This window comes from Furipterus horrens, unplaced genomic scaffold, assembly GCF_987537825.1.
Source record: "Furipterus horrens unplaced genomic scaffold, mFurHor1.1.pri manual_scaffold_1, whole genome shotgun sequence".
Taxonomy (NCBI): Eukaryota; Metazoa; Chordata; class Mammalia; order Chiroptera; family Furipteridae; genus Furipterus; species Furipterus horrens.
Window position 1 is genome coordinate 166,723,053 of NW_028327171.1, and position 26,323 is coordinate 166,749,375.

General features: G+C 38.7%; 1 protein-coding gene across 2 annotated transcripts in view; it reads right to left on the bottom strand.

The window, feature by feature from the left end:
- Positions 1 to 3,225: 3,225 nt before the first annotated feature.
- The window catches only part of SLC25A12 (solute carrier family 25 member 12), a 174,111-nt gene continuing 151,013 nt past the window's right edge, over positions 3,226 to 26,323 (bottom strand). For both annotated transcript variants that reach the window (XM_090280745.1, XM_090280742.1), the window contains exons 11-18: positions 26,129 to 26,287; positions 22,978 to 23,030; positions 22,658 to 22,738; positions 10,422 to 10,562; positions 8,566 to 8,704; positions 5,797 to 5,955; positions 5,598 to 5,688; positions 3,226 to 4,310 (exon numbers count right to left, since the gene is read on the bottom strand). In XM_090280745.1, coding sequence (XP_090136871.1) covers positions 4,112 to 4,310; positions 5,598 to 5,688; positions 5,797 to 5,955; positions 8,566 to 8,704; positions 10,422 to 10,562; positions 22,658 to 22,738; positions 22,978 to 23,030; positions 26,129 to 26,287 — 1,022 coding nt within the window. In that variant the 3' untranslated portion in view covers positions 3,226 to 4,111. The remainder of the gene's footprint in view (positions 4,311 to 5,597; positions 5,689 to 5,796; positions 5,956 to 8,565; positions 8,705 to 10,421; positions 10,563 to 22,657; positions 22,739 to 22,977; positions 23,031 to 26,128; positions 26,288 to 26,323) is intronic.

The window sequence follows — 26,323 nt, forward strand, 5'->3', positions numbered from 1 at the left end:
TAGAAGCAAAAAACTTATTTATAAGTGAACCTAGTTGAAAGATATTCAGAGTTCATTTTATCTCTTCAAAATTTTTTGTAGATTTGAAATTTTTTTAAATGAGAAATAGGGAAAACCTCAATAATATTCCTGTATGCCAGGAATGAAACTTTAAAAAAGATGTAATTTATAATAGTATCTAAATATATGACATACCTACAAATACATATACAATGTACAAGACCTCTTTGATGATTATACAATTTTATCAAGACATTAAAAAGACTTAAATAAGAGATACACCATGTTCATGGACTAGAAAGCCACTGTAATGATGTAACTTATCCCCAATGGCTTATAGTCATTGCAAACCCAATCAAAATCTCTGTGTGTTTGGTTTGTTTGTTTAGTTTTTGAGAGGAAATTAACAAACAGTTTCCAAAGTTGACAGGAAGAGCAAAGAACCAAGAAGAACCACAAGCTCTTGAAGAACAAGAAGGTAAGATGATTTCCTGTTCTACATATCAAAACATTTTTAAAAGATAGAGTAATGGAAAAGAGTGTCTAGTGGCACAGGAAAAGACCAATAAAAAACAAAACAAAATCCAGAAATAGTTCTTTGCCTTGACCACCCTTAATATATAACAGAGAAGTCACTTTAAAGCAGTAGAGAAAGGAAGGTCTTTTCAATAAACAGTACTGGGACAACAGACTAACCATATAAAGAAGCAAAAATATTAGCTCGTACAACATGCCAAAGACAGCGCCACGTAGGATGAAACCTCAACATGAAAAGCAACACTAGAAAGCATTTAAGAAAAAAATATCAACCATATTCATACCTTGAGAGTAAAATATTTTTAAATGAAATATAAAACATGCAAACCATAAGTGAAAAATTGATATATTTGAACATAATAAAATGTTAATATATCAAGAATGATTTGAAAAGACAAGCCACAAATTGGGAAAAGATTTTGCAACACAACTCATAAAGGAGTAGTATCCAGAATATAAAACCCCCCTGCAAATTATTGAGAAAAAGACAAAAAACTTTAACATACTTCACTCACCAAAGATGAAATCCAAGTAGCCAATAAACATACTGTCATTCTCATATGCTATCAGTATGAAAGTCAATTAGTAAAGGCTTTTTGAAGAACAATGTGTATATTAACAGATGCAAGATGTTCAGCCTCATTTGATGGAAAATGCTTTCAAGTTACATGAGATAACATTATATAGCCAACAGACTGGTACAAATTATGAAGAAAAATACACCCTTGGGGGAATATAAATCAGTACAAGAATCTCTGGGAAGTAGTTTGGCATGATCTTGCAAAGTTAAATCTAACAAATCCCATGCCTCTAGTTCTGCTCTTCGTAAATATCCTTGTAAAAATGAACACCAAAATACACATACAAAATATCCAGAGCAACCTGTATGTAATATCCCCAAACTGGAAATGACCCACATGTCCAGAGTTAAATGGAAAAATAAATTGTAATATATTCATACAATAGAATAAGCAAACTATAGCTACGTAGTTATATGAATCTTAAAATGTTTAGCAAAAGAAACGAGTCTCAAAGGTACACAATATAATTTGATTCATATAAAATTCAAAACCAGGAACTAAGTATTGTATTTAGGGATATATGTATGGGTGATGAAACTATAATAAAAAGCAAAGAAATGAAGGGTAGAGATGGCATTAAACAGAAGAGAGGGGACTGTGCTAGGGAGGAGCATATGTGGGAACTTATGGAGTGTTAGCAATATTCTATTTCTTGACCTGGGTGGCTACATAGGTGTTCACTTTATTACTATTTGTTTAAAATATATATGTGCATATGTATGTGTATACATACATACATATATACATGTTTAATATACTTTATATATTCCACAATAAAACATATAAATGACCAGCAACTCTGACATTCAACCTCACTAGTAATTAGAAAAATAAAAATGAAAACAACAGTAATTACCTATCATGATTTAACTAAAATGTAAAAGACTGTTAATATCCATTTTTGTTGACATTGCAAAGAAATAGGCATTCTCATATGTTGTCAGTAGGAGAGTAAATTAGTAAAGCCTTTTTAAAAGAACAATGTGGCAATATATATAAAATGTAAACCTATACATCTAGTGAATTTTCAATTCCAATTTTAAATATCTACCCTAATGAAATACTAGCACATGTACTCAAAATATGTGTACAAAGATATTTACTGTTCACTACAGCACTGCTTGCAATAATGAAAAAAAATGAATGTCAACAAGGGATAATTTATGAAAAGTATCATAACTCATACAATGCAATGCTATGCAACTATTAAAACTTAAGATAAATCTTTGTAAACTGACAGGGAAAGATTTCAAAGGCATTATGTAAACAAAACTGAATCAGAGAATAACATGTAAATAAATTTAAAAACATAATCCTGTTCTTAACATATAAATATTTACATGGATATGTGATATAGATGAAAAACAGACTACAAATTTATAACCTAATCTGTTAGCAGTGATAATCTCTAGGGCAGGAAGGGTACTTCATCATCTTACTCTTAAACATACATAGTATATGAATCTTCTGTAAGAACTTACCCATGGACTACTTGCCTGTTTTTAACAGGTGCTAATAGCAAAACAACCGTATTGCCATTTATTCCACTCCAACGAGAACTGAAAAGTCTGTTCTCTGCAAGACCCAGGGAGAGCCTATGGTTGTGTCACAGGCCTCTCGGACACCACCTGGTGAGTGCTGTGGAGGACACTGAGGGACCTGGTCCATCCCCAGGCTTGCCCCTTGAAAATACTTGCATACATTCTCGTATCCCGGCTCATTAGCAATAGCAATGATGTCTTCCCAAAGCACTTTCCTAAAGTAAATAAATTCTGACACTACACATCACATCACAACCATACCGAGTGTAGATATGGCTGTCAAGATGGATGTTGAGGTCTAAGGTAATAATCACATCCTTGATGAGTGACTTTTGGAATAAGTAGTTTGCTTTTGGACTCATAAGGAAGAACCTAGACCCCACTAAATCACAATGTAGAGCTTTTCTCTTCTTTCCTCCCCTCATTCCACCATTGCCCTTCTAAATCAAACTATTTCCTGTAAAAGTGTAAGAGGGAAACCTGGTCATGAATTATTTGGAATCAGTAGTGAATCAAAATAAAAGGCACTATCAGTATATTTACAAAGGAAAATTCAACTACATGCATACATTTTGGTGTATTTTATTTTTGATTGGAATCATGTCCATATAAGGGAAAACTGCTAAATACCCTTTACTCTTTTGAAAGCTAGACCCTTGCCTTGCTGTGTCCAAGGAAGGCAAAACTAAGCCAGCAGTGCTGGAGACGTCCCTCTTTCCGTATGCATGCTGACAGGACAGGAGCTGTCTGGGAAAAAGCCTTGTGATGGATGAACAGAGGAGGAGCTACACACATGTTAAATACAATGGAAACACATCAGCACACACGAGTCATTAGCCTGGTCCTCTGGCATCCACTGGCATGCATCTTTTCCAAAGGCTCTCTTATTCAGTAGTGTCAGCACTTGCTCTTGTTATACCTCTTTATCAGCAAATACCTTTTATTCCAGAATGGAAAACAAGCTAGAAATTAAATACATCCAATATTGATGCTTCATTTCCCTAAGTCACCAATAAGAGAATGAATTTAATTGTAATACATTTATTTTCATGTAATTCTTAATAAAACACTTTCAAAACAGTCTGTACATTTCAAGCCACTAAGAACTGCATTACATTCTATAAATGTGATTTGTTGGGATGAGGTGCCAAGATGTCTCTGTACAAAGATGTACAATATGTACAGTCACTCACGCTAAGGGCAAGCTGTGCAAAGCAGTCTAGAACACTAATTCATGCCAAAGCTTAGAAAACATTTCAACACGTAAGACTAAAGCTTGAAACTGCATTGTTTTTTTTTCTTCCTGGGCAAATGATTATAAACAAATATATGTATATGTCATCTAGACTCCTCAGCTCAGCCAGCACCGTGCGGCTGACTGGGGACACTTCAGGGCTGCCCTCCTAGGCCTCTCTTCAGGGGGCCAATGTGCGCCACTCAACGGTCGTCTCCTCACTGAGCTGCTACCACTGCCTTTGACTGAACCACAGGAACACTAGGAGATTTAAATTTAGGGAGATAAAGGCCAAACTTGTTTTCAATGCCAGCGAAAGTGGCTGTGGCGAGTCTGTATCCACCGATGTGGTGGGGGTTGGCAGGAGGAAGGTCTGCGATGCGTGACTTAGGCGTCGGTTCTGAGCCAGAGGGTTTGCTGCAAATGGGAAAAAGCCAGCGGTTAGCGTGCCCGAGACTGACAAGGATGGCACATAGCCGAACGTTTTCAGTCTGCCCCGTGTGCCACCAAGGGGAGTACAGTTTGCCCAACAACGGCCTTGCCGTCCGTGCTGCAGTCATGCTGACTGATGGGGGCTTTGAAAGCAACACACTCACATATTTGATTCAGAGGACAGTAGCCTCGGTTTCAAAGCTTATATACTTATATAAATAATCTATAGAAAATAGACCAGAAGAAAACACACTCAAATACTAACACTTTCTGAGAAGCAGGATTACGAATGATTTTCTCTTCTTTATACTTTCCTATTTTCCAAATTTTTGTCACTGAGCATAAATTAATCATAAAGTTTATATTTTTCCTTTTGAAAATTTAAAAAGCTGACTTTTAAAACAGTAGACTCATGAAGATTATTACTAAAATTGTTTTAAAAAATATAATTTTTACTTTTATGGAATGTGAAAGCCTGGAATTTTAAGATTGCTCTTCATTCTTTGTATTAGTCCCTCTGTGTGGTTCAACAGCTAATTCCTAATTTGACCTTTGAGCAGAAAAGGGGTTTATAGGTTTACGAGGTGAAGGCTTACATGCAGGATTTGATCCTATGCTGAAAAGCTGATAATCGCTTGCTTTGGGTATAACCGTCCCCACCCAGCAAATTCAACAAGTGATCCCTCTTCTCTCCAGTGCAAGCGTGAAGTACTAAGCAGCCCAATTTCTGGCCTATATCTCACCAGTGATTATGTCCATGGACATAACCTCTCTCTGAACCCTTTTTGTTTTGTTTGTAATAAATTAGCTCTAAGAACATCTACAGCTATTCTAATAATAAATTATGGTGAATAATGAAGTCTCAGAGGTGTGAAGCGCTTAAAGCTTTGAAACAAAGTTCACAAGTATATCTAACACAGATTTGCATTACTTCTGGTGAAAAGAAAGGAAATCTAAGTAATAAGAGCCTAAGTCCATGAAGCTCAGCATTGCTTACACTAAATAATAACTATTCACATAACATTTTAATTTGCTGCTTCCCTAAATCTTCCCTCAGGAGCTGCTTACTGCTGTGCACCATGTCACCCCGTTAAGACCTTACTCCCTAACACCGAAGCTTCTCGGCCCACGGCGTGGTTTGAGCGCACGGGCCTGCAGGGTTCCGTCCTGCCTGCCCGGCTCTCCGAGCGCCACAGCCGCCTCTGCAGGCTGAACGATGACTTCTCTGCTCTGGGTGCTTTCTTTACAAAAGTGATAAACAGCTGCACTTACAGGCCTCCAAAATCAATGTAGAACCACCGCTGGAGAAGTTCGTAGGTGACCAAGGTGACACCAAACTGCGGAGAGGACCGGAAGACTCGAGCTGAAAGAGATGGGGGTGCGGGGGGGGGGGAGCGCTTAGCACCAGGACGCCCGCGGCAAAGAGGCCCGTTGAGAAGCAGAAGCCACCCCGCGAGGCCCCGGCCGCCACCTGCAGTCCCTTTCCAGAACGCGGAGGGCCCTTCTTCCCGGAGGATCTTCCTGAAACAGTCGATGACGCCGCTGTATGTCGTCTGGCCGGCGCGGGCGGCCACCTGCAGTCTCGTCTTGATGACGTCAGCAGGGGTTACCAGGGAAGCCGCAGGCACACCTTGCGGAGAAAGGCACCTTTAATTCATCCAAAGTTCCTTATGAAGGATAGAAATACTGCTAACATCTAGCAATACAATAAGCAACTTCAACTGCTTTAACTCAAAGCCTCATGAGTAGATGCCTGGGCACTCATGGACAAAGGATATAAAGGTCTTATCAGTGGGTTCAGTGTGGTCAGCGTAAATTTTTTGCCTTCTGAATTAGGAAAATCACGCTACTGAATGATCCCAAAGAATTATAAGATGGAAAAAAGGCATCAATAGTACCAGGATAATTCCCAAGAGCTCCTCTTTAAGTTTCAAATATTTTACCTCCTTTTATTTCCTAATAAGATACAAGTATTTTCATGTATAATAAAAAACGAGGATATTGTCAATTAATTGTATCAGACATCAAACTGTAATGTTTTATGCCGATTCTTGTCACTCTAATGTGCAAAGTGAATATCAATACTCATATCCACGCACTTGTTTCAGGGACTAACTTGAGAGCTGTGACTGCTTTCAGAGAGGCTTGTATGAGAGACGTCATTACAATGGGAGCAGGGAGGTCAGGCAGCCAGTTAAGGAATAACAGGGAAACTGATTGCAGAAAGGTCTCATCATCCATCTCCTGTGTCCAAGTGCCCTGGGCTCATGTTGATATGGATCAGCAGCGGGACACATGAGATGGATTTCACAACTACACCTTTTATTTATAAAACAAAACAGAGAACAAAGGAGCAAGATAACCTTCCTCGGGGCAAGAGGAATTCAGTTTGGACTGAGTATTACTGAATCATCACCAGGCAGATGCCACTGGTGGACTCGCAGGGGCTCTGTGAGAGAACGAAGCCAATACCTCCCCTCCGCACAGCTTTGCACCTTATCCAGATGACACTAGGTAAGTTGCCTGCCTTTGGAATGTTCTGGAGTCTGAATACTGCAAGTACCTGCCAGCAAAGCTTTACAGGTATAAATGAGACAAATTCATCTTTCATTCTGAAAATTGACATCAAATGTCTGTGGGCAGAAGTTGGTGCTAAGAGTTCCATGGAAATGTTTACTTGGTTCCATCATGCTCTGGCAAAAGGCCTGTCCACGATTAGATTGTTCTTTGGCTTTTTTGTTTGTTTGGTTTTTGCTGCTGACTGGAAAGCACAGAGAAAAAGACTTGAGGGGAAATGCGCTGGTCCCATTTAAAACTGGGAGGCTGGTGAGCACCACAAAGGAGCAGGATGAGCACCACGTGCCAAGGCTTAGCAGGCAGCTATACCGCCTTTCAAATGTGCATGCACCTGACTGAAGTTACAGACACCAGAAGACAAGGGATTTGCTAGACCCCAAATAAGGGCTCAAAGGTCCCTGGGAGAATTTCTTAAGCATCACAGGCCATTCCTTGTCACCAAGGGTGAGGACAATAACATGGTCCACCCGAACACCCTCAGAACCAAGGGCTCCTGCCACCCCTTGCCCCACACACTGCAGGAGGTGCCTAGACTGTCCTGCCGTGTCAGCCAGGGCACCTGCGGAGAATGAAGTCGGTGAGAGAGCCCCCCAGGCAGTGAGCTCAGGCAAGGAGAGCTGCACTGATCACTTGGGGGCAGTGCTGGGTTTGTGTTCACTCTTCACGTTTCTGTCCCTGACCTGCTATAATGGAGGGAGCACGTGTGCCGCCCTTTCCTTCCCGAGTGCTGACTCAACCAGGGATGCCTGCTCCCCACCCCCCGCCCCACCTTCCATCCCAAGCCAGCTCCTTCACAACTCCAGAGGAGGGCTGGATCCATGAGATCAGAAGGAAACATCTTAGTACCTTCCTAAATTTTTTAGGCTCCTCTTTTCAGATGAACCGCCTCTGTGTCCAGTTTGGCATCTTAGACCAAATGAAGGTTTTCATTTTTTCCACTTACATATTTTGATTGATATTTATCCTATTATTACTATGCTGGCCACATAGGGAAGGCAAGGGTGAACAGAACAAAACCTCTGCCTTCAAGGAGCTCCCAGCCTAGTACAGAGGCCAAAACTTATACAAACAACCACTAAGAAAAGACAGAAAGTGTTAAGAGACAGATGATGCCAGTCAAGTACAAGATGGTTTGCTGGGGAAGTAAGCACTGCTTACTTTGGTCTAAGGATGATGGTGGAAAGAATAGGAACAGCTTCATAATAAAAGCTCAATGATGAGCCAAATTGTATCAATTCCAATATGCTAAAAAGGGCATGTGAGCCCCGTGCATCAGCATGAGAGACAACAAAGCAACTGATCTGATAAAAAAAAACTTTTCCACCTTAATGCTTAGCTGGGCTGCGCCCAAGTTTTCAGGGGCACAGGAGGCTAAGAAACACGGTAATGATGAAAGCCCAATTTAGATGAGCAGATCTAATTTGGCTCCAAGTTGCTAAGCTGCATTAAGCTGTTTATCCACATTATGCAAATGTAATTAACTCTCATCAGAATTACAGCACTTCGCACAGAGGAGAAAAAGCGATCCCATTTAAACCAAGTCAGATACAAACAATAACCATTCCAGAAATAAAGGGGGAAAGTACATAGAGATTCTGTACTTCTTAAAGAGAATGGGTGGGGGGGGGCATTCTTTTGGCTTAAAAACACAAAATGTAGTTACCTGCCATGGCTCCAGCTGCAAGGAGATTTAAACCTCCCACGTGTCCATCTTCATCAGCCATGAGTAGTTTGCAATGAGCATAAAAAGGAAAATAGATGGCAGAGAAGGGAATGTCTCGGAGGAAACATGCTTTGGCACCCTGTCACACAGTGAGGAAATAGAGAAAAACAGTTGTGTAAACAGGGTGCAGACGCCCACAAGCCAAGGTGGCACTGGGGCGGCTGTGGGAGGGGAGTGGGGAGAACTAGTGGGGCCCAGAGAAGTACACATGGCTCAAAGCTTGAGAAAGGCTGGTGGGTCCTGGAGTTAGTTAACTGGGCGACGATGTCATTCTGACAACTTAGAATCTTCTGGCATTTCCAGGGTAGATACAGTTTTTAAGGTTAATAAAAATTCAATTCTCAAACCTCCAGGTTGCTCATTCTGTTTGGCTTTTTGAGAGGTGGGTAAGGGGGAACAGACTTGGAAACCGAATATGAATAGCTTGATTCCAAAGCAATCTGCAAAGGCAGCCCGAAAACTAACAAATCACCAATTCAATCCACATCAGCCATAGTCCCTAAGTGCCAGGTAGGAAGGAAGCTACAGGAGGTGGCAGCAGAAAGGGAAGGGGAAAAAGAAACCACTAATGTTCCCCACGTCCTAAAAAGCAGAGGTGTGGGGCAAACCAGACAAAATATTTTAGCAGGAGGTTTCCATGGGAGTAGAAAGCCACCCAGGGACAGTTTGTCTCGGGGCCTGAAGCCACGATGAGCATCTTCTTCAGCTTTGTCAGGAGCACACGTATTTCACCGCCCAGGGCTTGATGGAGCCAGGTGGACAGTCAAGCTTTGGCACTTGTTTCCCTAATGGCCTTTTAAAAAAGACACCTCAAACATTTTTTTTAAGTTGTTGGTTTTTAAATTCCAAGGACTCTATGAAGGGTGATATACAGAGAAACAATGTTAACAAAAGGAATTCCATAAAAGGATGGGAATGAAGGTTGGAAGGGAAGGAACTTGTCTGACACTGAAGACAGACACCGTTGGTTTACTAGTCTCCTAAGGGTGTAGCTGTGTGAGTCTCATCTACAGAATGTCTAATTTCTAATGTGCTACTACAGTGATGGATCTATAAATAAATCGAATGCTGTGGAAACACAGTTGTCTACAGCTGCTAAGTTTACGCATTCCCCCCTTACACCGGGCAGAAGAATGGAAAGAAAACTCTTCCTTGTTTAAGAAAAATAATAGCTTCTGCTCCATTACATCTGATCTGTAATAATGGGAGTAAGTATACCTGCAGGGAAGGAATCTGTTGACTGGCATTTTGCGGAAGTACAATACACTCTGTTTTTTTAAATGAAATTCATTATTGACAAATCCCACCACTTAACTTCTTAAAGACCCGAATCCTACCAAACTCTACTACTGTTTCACTGTGGTCAAATTATTAAGACAAAGAGAAGCTCCTGCTGGGAAGATAACAATAGAGATAACTCAGATTCAAAATAAACATAAGACTGTCTTGAAGTCCTAAACCAGCCCAAAGAGAACACCAAAGAAACTTTCCTCCAACCCGTCAGCAAATAAAAGGCTGTGAGCCCGAAGCCAGCGGGTCTGCAGAACTGGCCTCCCTGCTGGCAGCTTCAGAAAAGCCTGCAGAGAACAGGAGAGCATGTCTATGTATCCCACTGTCTCTAATAGAAGTGTCCTGGTTTTTCCTTTTGGTTTGATTTTCTCCTCCAGGAACTACCCTGCAGGACAAGATTGCTTTCCCATTTGTGTGGGGGAGATGTCTGGTTTCCACATTCTTTCACATTTCTATTGAGTACATGACAACATTTCTGTGGAGGTAACCTGAGGGAATCTACCCACCTTATACAAACCAAAAAGTCCCAGGTCACGGAGCACACTCAGGGCACTGACCCTGGGTCCTGTAGTGATCTCTCCCGCTACCTGCAGGCGAATCTTCACGATCTCCAGTGGGTTGGTGAAGATGACCTGAGAGCCGCCAGCCTGCAGGCAGGGAGGGGAGACAGAAGCAGATTTCTAAATCAGGGCCCAGTTGGCATTGTCAGGAAGAAAAATCCAGAAAAGTCTGCATATCGTACCAGTTCACATCTCCCCCTTTTCACAGGGAGATGAGAGGACAACGCTCTGGCCAGTTCACGGGGATGGTCCCCAGACTCTGCGGAAGCCAATCTATGTCTGGGTTCGTTTCTACTTGAAATGTTAAGAGTGTTTCTCAGACCAGTCTTTCCAGGGTCAACCCAGCCATATGCAAAATGGCAAAACTAACAAATTCATTTGGAAAACGGAAGTGAAGCCAGATGTGCCAGCGGGGAGCTCCCAACAAGAGGGAAGGAGATGCTTGCTGTCTTTTATGAGCTGGAGCTAAAATTCGACCTTTCCGCTTCTTAGCAAGCATTCACTTTATTTAGCTCAGCCACCTGCTTAAACTTCTTTGGTTAACAATTAACACAACTTTGCCCCATGGAGGTGCCTAAGTCAGAGGGGAAAGTCTCCTTTGGTTCAAATTCTAAGATGTATCATCCTGAGCAAAACTCTACATAGTAACGCCCACACAAAAGGAGAGAATTTAGGAAGGCAATTTCAGGAGCATGTCAGCACAAAATCAGAAACTCTTCAAAGCAGAGCTGGGAAACAGAACATCCAGTTACCATCAGTACAACACAGGCAAATCAAAGCCACAGTCCACACTGTCCAGTGGTGACTGACAGAAACCTGAATTTGGATAAAGAGTGTATTTGCATCTGAAATCCGTTAACTGGGAGAGGGGTAAAAAAGAATGTTTAACAAAAGTACTACTAACTCCTTTTTTGGTTTCTGTAAGAAAGAAAGAATGTGTGTATGTATATGCACATGGATATATAAAAATGAATACATTTTAAAAAACTTAAATACATATATATCTCCATTTATGAAGTGGAAAAAGTTTCAGTTGTACATCTATATCTCACCTGTAGCTACTTACATTATATAATCATAACCGTATTTATATCATCATAACCATATTATATAACTTCACTGCAATAGCATGTTGCACGTGACAAGACGCGTTTGCCTCACTGGGGCACTGCAATTCCGCAGGTACAGGAAGACCACAAAGAATAAACTCCCACACGGCATTCGATGCCTTGTCAATATTCTACCTCCACCTATGTTCCTGTTAATTTTTCTAAACGCCACAGCCTTCCCAGACCTCTTCCTGAGGGGTAGCAACAAGTCCCAGCCCACCCTCCTAACTGCCCTGCGGCTACAAGCCCCCACCTACTCCCGTTCAAATCCTGACCCTTTACTCCTATCAGCATCCACAACTGCCAACACTGACCCAGGATTCCTTTCCTCTCCGTGGGAAGCTTATTGTCCTGGTGTCCCCACGGCCCTAATCCCCCTTTTGTCCACCAAGCGCAGGGGTGCAGCAATTTGCTGTCTCTCTCTGGGTTTTGTGCAACTCCCAGCTCACGTGACCCAGACCACTGGCACACAGTTCCCAAGTGTTTGACTGACCCAGTTTTACGGGTGGATTTGCCTGTATTTCTCACTTTTTAATTTGTTGCACTACAGGCAGGAAGAAGTATTTCAATGTTTCAATCTAAGCAAACAATACTTTCAAAAGGATTGCTGGGTGAAAAATTATGTTAAAATGATAATCCAAGTAATTGCTCCTGTAGCTAGTATTAAAGACCAAACCAATTGAAAAAGTTTGCTACTTCCTTGAAAGCTCTTGTTTAAATAATGGTTGCAAAGGCTATCTTTGGGAAAATGTGCTTTATGCTCTAAACTAAAGCAGATTAAAAAATAATAATAGAACCACAAATTGTGACTATAATCCCCCAAATTTGCCATCACCAGACAATGTCAGTCCCTGGGTGCCACTTGTTAAATGTGGACATTATGTTTAAATAAATATAAAGTTCTTTCATGTTTTTAATCATTAGTAAATTGTAATATCCCACAGAGCAGTAGCACTCCGAACAGCACACTCCCACCCCATAGTTCCCTCCTCCCCTTCTTTTCCCATGGACTCTTTTGGAAATAATTGCTAGTTTATTGAGATTTATATTCCTTTAACAACTTTTCAAACTTCTTTCTGAGTGTACATGTAACAGGCTTTCTACATGAACAGGACCAGTAAGTGAAGAAAATGCATTTTCAAACACAAACATTAACCGTCATGTGCTTTGAAGATCTGTTACCCAGAACACATACTAAGTCCCAACAATGCACTGGACATAACTTCAAAACGAGAAGGACAGATATATGTAGTCTGACAAGGCAGCACGCAGCAAGGCACACCCCCAGGTGCTTGCTCTCACGTCTGTGCTCCACTACATTGGAAGGAGGAGAACTTCTAGCAACTCTATAGTCTGTATATGTTTTAAAAGTCAATATACAGTTTCACAAACATTATAGTAAGCCTTGGAATATGTACACAAATACTATCCAGAAATACTGAATAATTTTAGAAAAAATAAAGATTGTGATTAGTCTTAAACTTTGAATATTTTATAACACTTAAAGGGAAATGTATGTGGCAAATATGCACTGTCCTTTTTTTAAACTCTGAGGTTGACCGCTATCTCTAACATATTAAATTGAGGATAGAAGTAGGGGGAATAAAATCTTCAGTTAATTCAATTGCTCAGCTAAGAAACCTAGTAACACAGACCAGGGATTGTGATGTTACTACATCCTTAACTGAGTGTGTTTCCCCTCTGAGAAACAAATACAAGAAAATATCATTTCTCCTCTATTTTAAGACTATTGATTATAAGTGATATCATTAATTTAATAACTTTTCACAGAAAAAAAACACTGCTTATAGCACATATAATTTTTGAATACACAAAATTTCAGGAGTGTAAAGTTGTGAAATAAAAATATGGTAACTTTTCAATGAAAAAAAGTACCTGTATTTTTATAAATATGCTAATGCTTGCTATTTTAAAAAGCAACAAAATTAAACAGAAAAAAAATTAAATGCCCATTAAGAAAATAGTTAAGCAAAAACAATTATATGCTCTTAATCAAACAAAAAGATTGGGACATTGGGTAATAAATTTATGCCAATTACATAAATAGAACATAAAATAATAGGTTCCTATTGATGACAAATAGGTCAAAAGTTTACTGAAATTTATCAAAATCATAATGGCTTAGAGATAAAAACATTGGTTGCCTCCTCAAAATAGAAATAAGTAGCTAGGAGAAATAATTTTCAAAGCATACCTCACTGCACCTTTTAAATTCTGAATTAAATGAATGTATTAACTACTCAAAAACAAAACAAACAAAAGTTCCCAAAAAATAAGAAACAGACCAGTTCTTAGAAACAATGCCTTCTTTTAAAAGACGAGGCTCTCTCTCACACATTCTTCTCTGTGGTAAATTTGGTAATTTATGTACTTTAAGTGCATTTTTAAAAACTATCTGTGGATCCAAAACTTAAAAAGAAAGCTTATCTGTGCCTTAGCCACTATGAATAATGCAGCAATGAAAATACAGGTGCATATATCTTGCAAATAAAGGTTTTTAAGTTTTTTGGCCCTGGCTGGTGTGGCTCAGTGGATTAAGCACCAGCCTGTAAACCAAAAGGTCATCAGTTCGATTCCAAGTCAGGGCACATGCCTGAGTTGTGGGCCAGGTCCCCAATTAGGGGCATGAGAGAGGCAACTGATTGATGTTTCTCTTTGCACACTGATGTTTTCCTCCCTCTTTCTCCCTCTCTTCTCCTTTTTCTGAAAAATAAAATCTTTTAAAGACATTTTAGGGAGGGGCAGATACCCAGAAGAGGGATTGTTGGGTCATATAGAAGCTCTATTCTTAATTTTTCGAAGAACCTCCCTACTGTTTTCCATAGTGGCTATACCAGTTTACATTCCCACTGGCAGTGAATGAGGGTCCCAATAAAACTTTTTTTTAAAGCTTATCTATCCCTGTATATGTACATGAACATCAAAAAAATCTAACCAAATAAAGCTAGTGATCTGAAATAATAGACACTAAGATATATAAAATTTCAAATTAAACCATGACGATAACACAGCTACATAGTCTTAAATAAACATTGTCTAACTTGACATCTTGCTGCTTCCGGTACTGATGTTGACATCAGATAACATACCATTCTGCATGACACCTTTGGTGAGTTTTTCACTCACCAAATCAACAACATTAACTTTTAACTCTCTAATTGCTAAATTTCCCTCTTCAAATTGCTGCTTATAATTTAAGGAGAGGAAGCATTAATATTAAAACTGACTTAGAGTCTATTTTTGTCATTTCTTTTTTAAATTGAATTGCCAATAACACAATAAAAGGCACAAATCTTTTTTTGAGGGTTACCTGTATACAGCAGAAATGGAAAGAAAGTAAAAACTTCCATTTAATCTTGTGTCAATTTTTTTCTTTTTAAGGACAAAGTAAACCAACTAGGGCTGACAGCAGAAGTTAGGTGGAAAAGAATGTAATATTGAGATGTCACCAGGCCGCTGATGTGCCAGAGGCCAAGGGGCTGCACACAGGATTAGGCCTGTTCAACCTCCTGCCCTCACAATCCTACCCCAGGGCAGAGGCCACAAAGAGGCTGGGGACCTGGCCCTGCCTGTGCCCAGTCCCCTGCTTACAGTCTTCTTTGATCTGTTGTCTCCTATAGTTTGCAGCCATTTCCCTCTAACCACAAAGTGTCCAATTATAACAATTCATTATAAAGTCTTCCTTTACAGAGACCGATGAAAGTCTAACTTCAACTGAAAGCCACACCAGCATATACAAAATATATGCATTTAAAATAACCAGAAACCTAATAAAAGTCACTTAATTGTCACCAGGACTGACTCAAGAGGAATAGAAATAGACAGTCACTCTGTATCACACATCATCAACCATAAACATTTTTAGACTTTCATAAAGCAGTGAGAAATGCTATGGTTCTTTTTAAAATAGTTTAGGATAGTGATAATTTAAAGAGGATAAACTGCAGTTTTGCTCACTGCTGAGTGATGATACATGCCAGGCTGTTAGGATAGGAAGAGAGAAAACTACACACACCCCTAACTAGAGTAAAGGAAGAGTTAAAACTTCTATAAACCTATCACAAGCCACGTTGACATAAATATATATGAACTTTCAACTTGTGTGCATATGTGTTTATGTTCACATAAGTGTGCAGGCTCAGTTTGCTGAGGAAGACACAGCACAGAGAGCTGACTAGCTAAGATCCTACCTCCCAGGATTAGTAAAAGCTCCCACTAACAAGTGGGCTTCTTATTGCACCTAATATAGGTGTGTGTGTGCATGGCACACATAGGCTGAAGGGAGAAAGCATGAGAGAGTGGGAAGATTCTAGGTTTGGAAGGCTGTTGACCTATGTTGTCGTTAACTTTGTAACCTTGGATAGGTCATAACCTTTCCATTTCTCGGTTTCCTAATACAACAGAGATCCCGACAAGTGCCCTGCCTATCACAGAGCTCTTGTGCACTAACTAATGTGAGAGCACTGTGCAGATTGAAAGCAAGATACCAAGGGAAGGGGTGCGTTCCTCGGGAGGCTAAGTTCACCCAAGGCCAAGGAAACACCTGCAGCATGATGGATTTACATTAGCCCTTCGCTGAGCAATAAATATGTTTTGAGTTTTATGACTTCTGTCCATGCATAAGTATACATTCTCTAAAAGAGGTAATGTGATCAGTCAGGGAAGTGCTCTGGTTAGAATTAGCAACATAAAAAGAGACCAGAGAGATGTTTAGAAAATGCATATAGGCTAGTCCTTTTAGACTTTTAAACTTTCTGCTCTGTTGACTTGAAAAGGTATTCCATTTTTTCCCACTTAAGTTTATGGATATGTCTTAACCACCATAGACACCATTAAGAGAATTCAGAGACAAGTCACGGACTGAGATAAATATTCATAACATATATATTTGACAAAGTACTGTCACCATGACATAGTAAATAACCCCTACAAGTCAATAATAATAAAAATATGAATAGCCTAATGAAAGATAGGCAGAAAACTTGCACAGGTACTTCACCAAAAAAAGATATATGACTATCCAATCCACACATAAAAGGATGCTCAATATCTTTAGGCTTCAGGGAAATTCAAATTAAAACCACAATAAGATATCATTTCATACCAATGAGAATGACTAAAATGAAAAAGACTAAGGATATGAAACGTGGGTGAGGATGTGGAATAAGTGGAATACTCGTAGGCCACTGATGAGGCTGTGAAATGGTCCATCCACTTTGAAGAACCAACTTGCAGTTTCTTTCAAATTGCAGACACATCTACACTATTCAACTCTTATTCACCCGAGGAAAATGAAAGATTATGACTCTTGAAAACATTAATGTTAAGCAAAATTATAGCAACAATAAAAGAATGCATTTTGTATGATTCCATTTCTATGAAATCCTAGAAGAAACAAAACTGGTCACCGAAATCAGAACAGTGTTCACCTGGGGACGGGGATGAGGGGTTCACTGGAAAAAGGCATGAATGAGTTTCCTGGGGTGACAGTTCTATAGCTTGTCTTGGGAGGTGATTCCATGTATGTAATTGTTAAAACACATTAAGCACTGCACATTGAGTGTCCAAATAAATTCCTTTTGATTGATGGAAAAAAAACTCATTGAGCTAACTGACATCTAAGATCTGTTCATCTTTGGTATATCAATGATACCTACATAACTTAACATATATGTATATATGTTGATATAAATTTTTATTTTACATATACCCATATAATAATAAGGAAAGAGGGAAGCTGCTAAAAAGTTGAATGGGCTCATCTAGATTTATTTTGATACATGGAGAGGGCTTTGATTTGATTCCCCAAGAAAGCATTATAGAATAAAAAGAGTTGGTATTAAAATCAAAGTATTTGGGCTCACATGAAACCTGCGGCATATATTAACTGTGTGATTGGGATGAGAGAATCAGCCATTCTGAGCTGCTGTTCTCCATCTCTCTACTTCATAGCAGTGACAACAGTGCATTTTAAAAGTACTTTAAAAATTCTAAATTGACACTAAAGTATTATTCTTGCCCACAACAGATATCATAATTTAACACTCAATTACATTTATCTATGAATACATATGTATTTTTATATATATATATATATATATATATATATATATATATATATATACTTTCTAATAGAAAAATAAAAACAGCCTAAAAAGAATGGCTTACCAATGAAAAAAAATATTTGAAACCTATCATTACATACACACTAAACATACAGCATCCATAACAGATATTTACTGAGTGACTGCACACACATGTACATTCTTACTCCATTCCCACCTAAAGAAAGGTCAAGCGATTATTAAACCTGAAGTACAATTTATAGACTCTACAACAATATGTCAGCACATGTAAATTATGACAAATTCTGAACTAGTAAGTCTTTTTGGGAAGGTTTTGATATCGATGTAAAACAAGAGTTTGACTAATGCTCACAGCGAAGATTCAAAAATTTGAAAATGCACACTCTGTTTATACTTCTATTCCCAAAGGTTGTATTATATTTCTAAAGTGAGAAGCTCCACTGTGATTACCTGCTGCCCTTAGAAATTCAGAGCTTTCATTTGTAATCAGGAAGTCAGAGGGAACAAAACTTCCATCTGGTTTAAAAAAGAATGTGTGTATGTGTGTGTGTATGTGCATGCACATGTGTAAACATACACATGCACAAAGGTATGAATATAAAAACATTAGAAGGAAATATAACAACATTTTGACAATAATAAATAAAACTGTCATTTGGCAATATCTCTGGTCAAGGCAAAAGACTAAAAAATTAAGGTTAAAAAATGTTGTAAAAGATCAAAGACCTAAATATAAGAGCTAAAACGATAACTTTTAGAAGAAACAGAGGTACTTTAATTAGGCAATGATTTCTTGGATATAATACCAAGTAACAAAAGAAAATACAGATAAGTTGGACTTAATTAAAATCAAAGACCAATCAATCTTCAAAGGACAAGGTCAAGAAAGTGCAAGATATTTGCAAAAAACACATTTGATACGGGACCCTATATATATGAAGAAATCTTATTACTCAATAATAAAAGACAAACCACCCAAACAAAAATGGGCAAAGACTCTGCATACACCTCTCCAAAGAAAACAGACAAATGCAGATAGATAAATGGCATATTCATGAAAAGATGTGCAATACCATCAAGTCACTGAATCACAATACAATACCACCTCACGGCCCCTGGATGACTACAATGAAAAGATGGATAATAACAAGTATTGGCAAGGGCGTGGAAAAATTAGAACCCTCGTACATTGCTGGGAGGAATGTAAAATGGTGCATCACATTGAAAAAAGAGTCTAGTAGTCCCTCTCAAAATACTAATTGGAGTTACCATATGACCCACTAATTCTACTGCTAGGTATATACCCTGGAAAAATGAAGCATGTCCATATAAAACTTTTTACATGAATGTTCATAGGAGCATTATTTCTAATACACAAAAAAATGGAAACAACCCAAACATTCAACAACTGCTGAACAGATAAACAAAATATGGTATAACTATATGATGAAATATTATTCAGCAATAAAAAGGCCTGAAATACTTACATATACCAAAACGTGGATAGGACTTGAAAACATGCTGAGTGAAAAAAGCCAGACACAAAAGACCACATATTGTATGACTGCATTTATATGAAATGTCCTGAATTGGTGAGTCTATAGAGAAAGTTTATTAATAGCTGCCTAAGGCCTGGCTGGGAGGTGAGGAGGGAAGATTGGAGGGCCATAGATAAATGGTACCAGGTCTCTTTGGGGGAGGGTGATAAAAATGTTTTAAAATTGATTGTGGTAATAGTTGCATAACTCTGTGAATACACTAGAAACTGCTGAACTACACACTTTCAATGGGGGAAATTGCAGAGTATGTGAATACCCTACAATAAAACTGTTATTTTAAAAATTTTCCTGAAACATAGCAAGCATTCAATGATTGAAAGAATGAATAAATAAAAGAATGAACGAATGGAAACACACACCAAGTATGGAAGAACATGGATTTGGAGACAGAAGTGGATTGAATCGCAGTTTTTCCATTTACTAAGTGCTGGATTTCACTGAGCTTTTAGTTTCCTCCACTCTAGCTGGGAATACTAACGATAAGATAATGCCCAGTGCAAGATGGTCAAGAAATGGTAGCTATTATGATGAATTATAATTGTAAGCATATATTTTCTTCAGTGATATGTAGAAAAGAGTGAATAATGATATGGAATTCTACTTTCAAATTACCGCAATGCAATACTATTACATTTAAGATTAACTTTTATCTGGTGAGAATGGTCAGTACCTGCCCTTTTCCTATGAGATATAATAAACACATCCTCAGCCTGGTTCCCTGCATAGGATAAAAGAAACTAAATCTTGCTCAGCCTTGACAGCTTGTGAATGAGAATGAATAAATGAAAGAATGAATGAATGGAAACATACCAAATATGAATATGGATCTGGAGAAAAGTGGGGAATCCCAACTGAGGTTTTCCTGTTTTCAGCTCTAGATGGGAATTATAATGAGACAATGCCTATAAAATGTTTAGCCGAGTAGGAAAAATCCCTACTGCTCATCAGCAATGTATCAGATTAGAACTACGGGAAAAGTAAAAACCAGTGTCAACAATAGTGATAATATTTTAGTTGAGTGGTACATTCATGGATGTTCATTTTATTACTCTTTATATCTATATGCTGTGTATTCTTTTACATATATCAAATACCACCTACATCAGAAAGGAGATCATAAAAGATACCACAAAAAACATGTAGTGCCTAAGGACTGGATATTTTTATTTCTTGGTCACTTCATGATCTAGTCAACGCACATGCTTTCTCTTCAAGGGCAGCACAGTCACTGCACAACTTCCCTCCTATACACGGGTGCTCAAGGCCCAGCTCCTAGCTGGTCCTTCTGCTGGGGAAAAAAAAACGGAAAGATAACACAGACTGCTCAGTTTGAGCCATTTCTTCTGAATTAACCTACATTAGGTTCACATTAAGTACATCTTTAAAAGTGAGTGATTTGGGAAAGAGCAGACACCCTCCTCTCACCTGACAGCATCCAGCCAATACCCACGGGGACGCTGCACCACCCGCTGGTGAGGGGTCCCCTGGGCAGGCCCACAGGCAGCCACTGTCCCCGGGCTTCAGCTCGGGGCTGCTCACCAGGTTTCCTTCAGTAAAAACAATATGGCTCCATTCCATAATGCCTGATATTCTATATGGACAGATTCATAGTTTTTGTTTAAGGCTTTATTTTTCTGTTGAAATACACAGACTTCTGGGAAAAGTAGATGATGATGCTTTAACAATCATTTGTATTGTGATTGAAGTCATCAGTAGAAACTCAATAATTGCTTATTTTCTTTCCTCCCTCAGTGAAGAGATTTAAAAGGGAGAGGGAAGAGAAAAGCAGAAGACATTCAAAGTGAAGAAATGCAGGCAAGCTAATCATCCTGCCTACAGCCCAACCAAACTATTTTTCATGCTGCCAATTTCCACTGGACAATCCATCAAAGCTTCCAAAAATGTCATGATTAAGGAAGAGATTTAGAGTGTCAGCACAACCCTCAAGCCACCCCACACTTCAAAAGCAATTCTCAAAGTTTAGAAACAGAGTTCATATCTTGGACAAACAAAAGAACCAAATATCTGACTGTGGCTACATGTCAGACATGGGAACAGGTCAGTTTTATGGCAAAACCTCTGGATATTACAAACAGAAATGACATAATCAGCAACATGGAACAGAGAATGATTTAAGAGATTTCTGGCTACTGTATGCATATGCTGTGGCAAAACTGAGTTTGGAAACTTCTTAACCAAATTGAAACTATAACCAATGACAAAAAAATATTAATGATTTGCAAAGTTTCCATAATTAGAAGAGAAACGATCACAGCACTAACTGGGGTGAAGGAAGAAGAGAAACTTCATTTTTGTGATCTGCCTAAGCAAAGGTCTTATTCTATGTCCATCATTTCTCCTTCATGAAAAAGAAAGTCAGCCAAAGAGGTGAGTTTTATCTCTAAGAATGACTTGGGCATGCAGACACACACACACACAAAGTCACCTCTTACACACACAAATACACCCCCAAGTCACCTCTTACACACACACACACACACCCCCAAGTCACCTCTTCCACAAGAGCATTGGTTGCAGAAAGGTGAGGACCCAGGTATGTGCCAGGGTGACAAATCTCATCAAGGAGAATCCAGAGCAGCCTCTCTCTGACCCTCAAGGCATATTCTCTGAATTAAAAGCTACAAAGGTCAGCGACCTCATCACTTCAGGTTCCACAAGCAACTGAGGAGGGTTTAGCCAAGACTTTCAGCCATTTCAACTGGAAGTTATTAAGAGTTTCAGAGACAAAATGGACTAAGTAAGTCTTAAACAAATCACCTATTACTAAATATGAAACGAACTTCACAAATAAAATTAATTTAGCCGCGAATTTAGATTTGAGAATTGGTCCAAATCCAATGTCATGCTCACGTTTTAAAGATAGAAACCTTTGTGCTCTAAGTAAATAGAATCTGAACCTCTGTGGTCAGAATTGTCAACAGACTCAACATAGTTATGGTTGTTTTCTGTGTGCTCTGGTCCCTAAAGAAGGAAAATTATAATTATACCACAGTGGCTTACTCAGTCACACACCTAAAATATAACGGCCCAATTAATCTGTCATCTCACACTTATTTTAAAGTAACAGTCAATATAAATGTATGGCAACTATATTCACTACTACTATTTACTGTGATATTTAAGAATCAGAATTAGAACTTTAAAGTGTGCAAGGTAATGTTTCAGGAGCTTCTAAGAGACTGAGCTGACAAAAATACTACCTGTTTTTTGCACTCAAAACCAGTTAGATTATGCTATAAAATTTAAGAGTCATTCTATATGATCACTAAGAAAATCTGCTTAGAATCCCTTGAGTTCAGAGGAATGTCACTCAATTAGTACAACCAATGTGCAAAAAAGTTAAAGGAACACAGTTGCCATAAGAAATGCCCAATATCAATACGTACACATCCTCCAGCAAGGACTTCTGCAAAAAATGGAATGGAGCCATCTCTTCTGGTGAACTTGTCCCGAACAAAATCATTAACCTAATTAGAAAGAGAACATTAGTTAACCAGAATTTCCTCTACTAACTAACATGTTATTGGCTTTCCAAATCAACAAAATATCTGTCTCATGATCAAATTAAAAATTATCAAATGTCTACATATAAATTTAAAATTTTATAATAACCTTGAAAGTGTGTCAGTCTCAACAGCCTCAGTTTTAATTTTGGCTTAATGATGATCTAAACACACAACATAAATTTAAATTGAAAGAAACTTACAGTCAGTTTGATGGCCTTCTCTGGAGCAACCCCTATAAGCTGTGGTATCAGACCTAGGGAAATGGAGAGAATTGTTAGCCATATACACGTACTAGACATGCATAAACAAGCCCAACAAGAAATGGTTTTCTCCGTTTTATTTACCCATAAAACATTTCAGGGTTTTCATTAAAATGGGAATAATGGATTATCCTCAAAACTCTGTATATGTGTGTAATAATTATTTATGTCAAATTTAATGTTATACTTTCTTGAGGCTGTAAATCCTTTTCTTAAGTATGCTTCCTTTAACGCCTAGTTATCTAACACCTCCCAAAAAGTACACGAGGAAGGAATAGAGCCCCTGGATCTTCTTTATACCTGAAACACTGCCAATAACGATGTAACCAAACTCCCTCTTTACAACCCACAGCATACAAACATACACAGACACTTTTGAGAAGTCAGTATTGTACGCTTCGAAAGGCTCTGAAAGTGTGCTGTTAAGTAGACCCAGATTTTGCCAGAAATGAGGCGTCCTATGGGATAGTATATGGTGGCTTGGTCATTACAGAATACTAACTCCCATAATGTTCTCTTTAGAGAAAACCAGAATTCAGTACTCATTTATTTAAAAGGAAGCCAAAACTGCACAGAAGAACACAGTTTTATGTATCATTTAATGGGTATCTTCTACAAGCAAAAACACATGCCTATTGTATTCTTATTTACTGCTATATGTCAAACTTAAGACATTTCAAAAGAATCCTCTTAAAGCAAAGGAAATTATTATTCTTAGAAAGTTAAATTTCCCATGCTGACTGCAAACTGGAAAAGAAAAATATATATAAACAATTCAACATCTGTAGATATTCATAGGGCTCAGCTTTCTAAAGCACACAGATTACTCAAATTGTTAGCATGCATTTTTGCACACGGTTTTTAAAGATGCTAACAATAAACATTTTATATCCTTTAAATCAGTCAGCCAAGGGTTAGTTATGTATGTGTTTGCAAGCTCACTGCTGATCTTAAGCCTACTTTGAGGACACTGCTGAGTGATTTTCTATGAGTTGGGAGCCAGCAAGTAATCATACATACAGGCTACTGTCAGTCAAACTGAATTATCAATGACAAACACAAATCTGCACACACCTTTAATGGATAGCAGGTGATTTAAAAGAATAAATCAGCAGATGGCAGTCTTAACTTTCTAACCCTCATGATTACCAGGCCCTATTACTTTTAGTCTAGCTCTCATACAACTATGTCAGCATGTGTACTTGTTTTACAACTAGCCTCAATAAGGCTCATGCAATTTTAATAAAGTACTGATTTATGTCATTTTATCATTGCTGCCTGCAAAGAAGTTTAGGCCAATCTGTCAACAATTTTGTCAATCATCTGACAGAATAATGGACCAGTTCTAAGCAATATATGACAATCTCAACAATCATAGTGTTCACATACAGGATTCCTAAAACCTTCTCCCTAATAGGAGAGTCTCTCATTCAAAGAACTGATTTTATCAGCTCACATCCTTAATAAAGCTCACAATCCCTCCGCCTCCTCCCCCTTACAACTTGCTATATCTGACTGACTTAATTAGCATGACATCTCTCCAAATGACATTTTCTGTAAGCATTCAGCCACTGAGAAGGCTAAATGTTCAGTATGTATTTAGGTTCCTTCTGATACAGGAATTCTCTAAGTATCCCAAGGAAGAAGAAAGGTCATTATTTAACAACAACAACAACAACAGATTGGAAATTTCAAAGAAAAAAACCAACTTAAGTACCATTCAACCCTCAGATTCCCTAACAAGTAAAATCTAGGTGTATGGGTTAACACTGCTTAAGACAAGTATTCACATGCACTGATCTGAATTCCAGATGATGCACAACTCTTCCATGGAATACTTGCTGTACATATAAAATTTAGAGGTTACAGTTTTGATTATTGGAACAAAATTAATTATATTCATTCTCAGGAGCAGGGTACTTGAGCCTAGTTTGAATTCAGAATCTCTCTCTTATTCTATATATAATGCCAAAAGTGAATATTCTCTTGACCCTATTTTCACATATAAGTGTATCAGAGCTAGACTTCTCACTGAATATCTGTACATAATGCTAAGCAGAGGTGTTTTTTCTCCTGTCCATGAACATAAAGCTTTGTTCAGGCCCAGTCTTTCTTTCCAAGGAGGAGGTTCTCAGCCAAACAGTTCAACAGAGCTCAGAATGAGCTAGGGATTAATGAGACAGTATGTGCAAACAAACAAGTACAGTAAATGGTATAAATGCTCTGGTCTTAAGCATGAAGAGAGTATTTTCAAAGAATTCCAAGTGGCGCCCAAAGGGATTAAAAAATTAATCTCCTTCCCAAAGGAAACCCTAAATTCTAATATGAAAACATGTACATGAAAGTCATTCCCTTTCCAAAATGAACAAGTTCCTACAAAGCGGACGGGGGCGGGGAGAATTCTGCACGGGGCTGCTGCCTCTAGGCCAGCGGCACTGTGCTCGGCCTAGAGCTGGTGGGAGCTTTCCTGCAAAAGGAAACCTTTCTGCTTTCACTCAGGGCCTCTGAACTAAGGGAAGAAAAGGGGCAAGAATGAGACTTGGAGCCAAAAGGTTTTCTTTTCTTTTTTGTTAAACTTCAGATGACTCAGTGGAACAAACTTATAATTGGTCTCCATGGAAGAGACAAAAACATTTGCTATTTCTTCAGTTGAAACAAGTCGATAGAGGGTAAACTTACCTTCAAGCGCAGCCTGGCTTCTATTTCACAGAGAAGAGGTGTGTTTCTCCTCTCTAATTCTTTGAGAAAAAAAAGCTCTCTATTTCTCAGCCATCGTCACTGTATTCCACCTGCAGACATGTGCCTTAGTTTTTAAAAGCACGGTGACCACAGACCCATGGTAGGAGAAACACAGGTTTGGGTTCCAAGAAATATAAATAGCAGGAAGAAGAAATGAAGACCTTGTTTGCAGATCAGTATTGCTAGTTCCCAGCAAGAATGTAAAAAGGGAAATGAGCGGTGAGAAAATAAAGAGAGAAAAACAGCCCTCGTCTGAGTGGGCAGATTACACATTGGTTTTCACAATGAGTTAAAATCTGCTGCTGGTGAGATAAAAATCACTAACTTCAGCGGCTGAGATTTGCTTACTCACCCCGGTAGAGTCCAAAGAAGCCCTCATAACGCAAGACTTTCTTGAAACAGTCGAAGCTGTTTTTGTACATCAGCTCCCCCACCACGGATCCGGTGCCACGCTGGTTCTGCATGCGCGTCTTCACCAGATCGATGGGATATACCGCGGTGGCTCCCACAGCTACAAATAAAACAATTTTTTGGCTTAAAAGAGAGC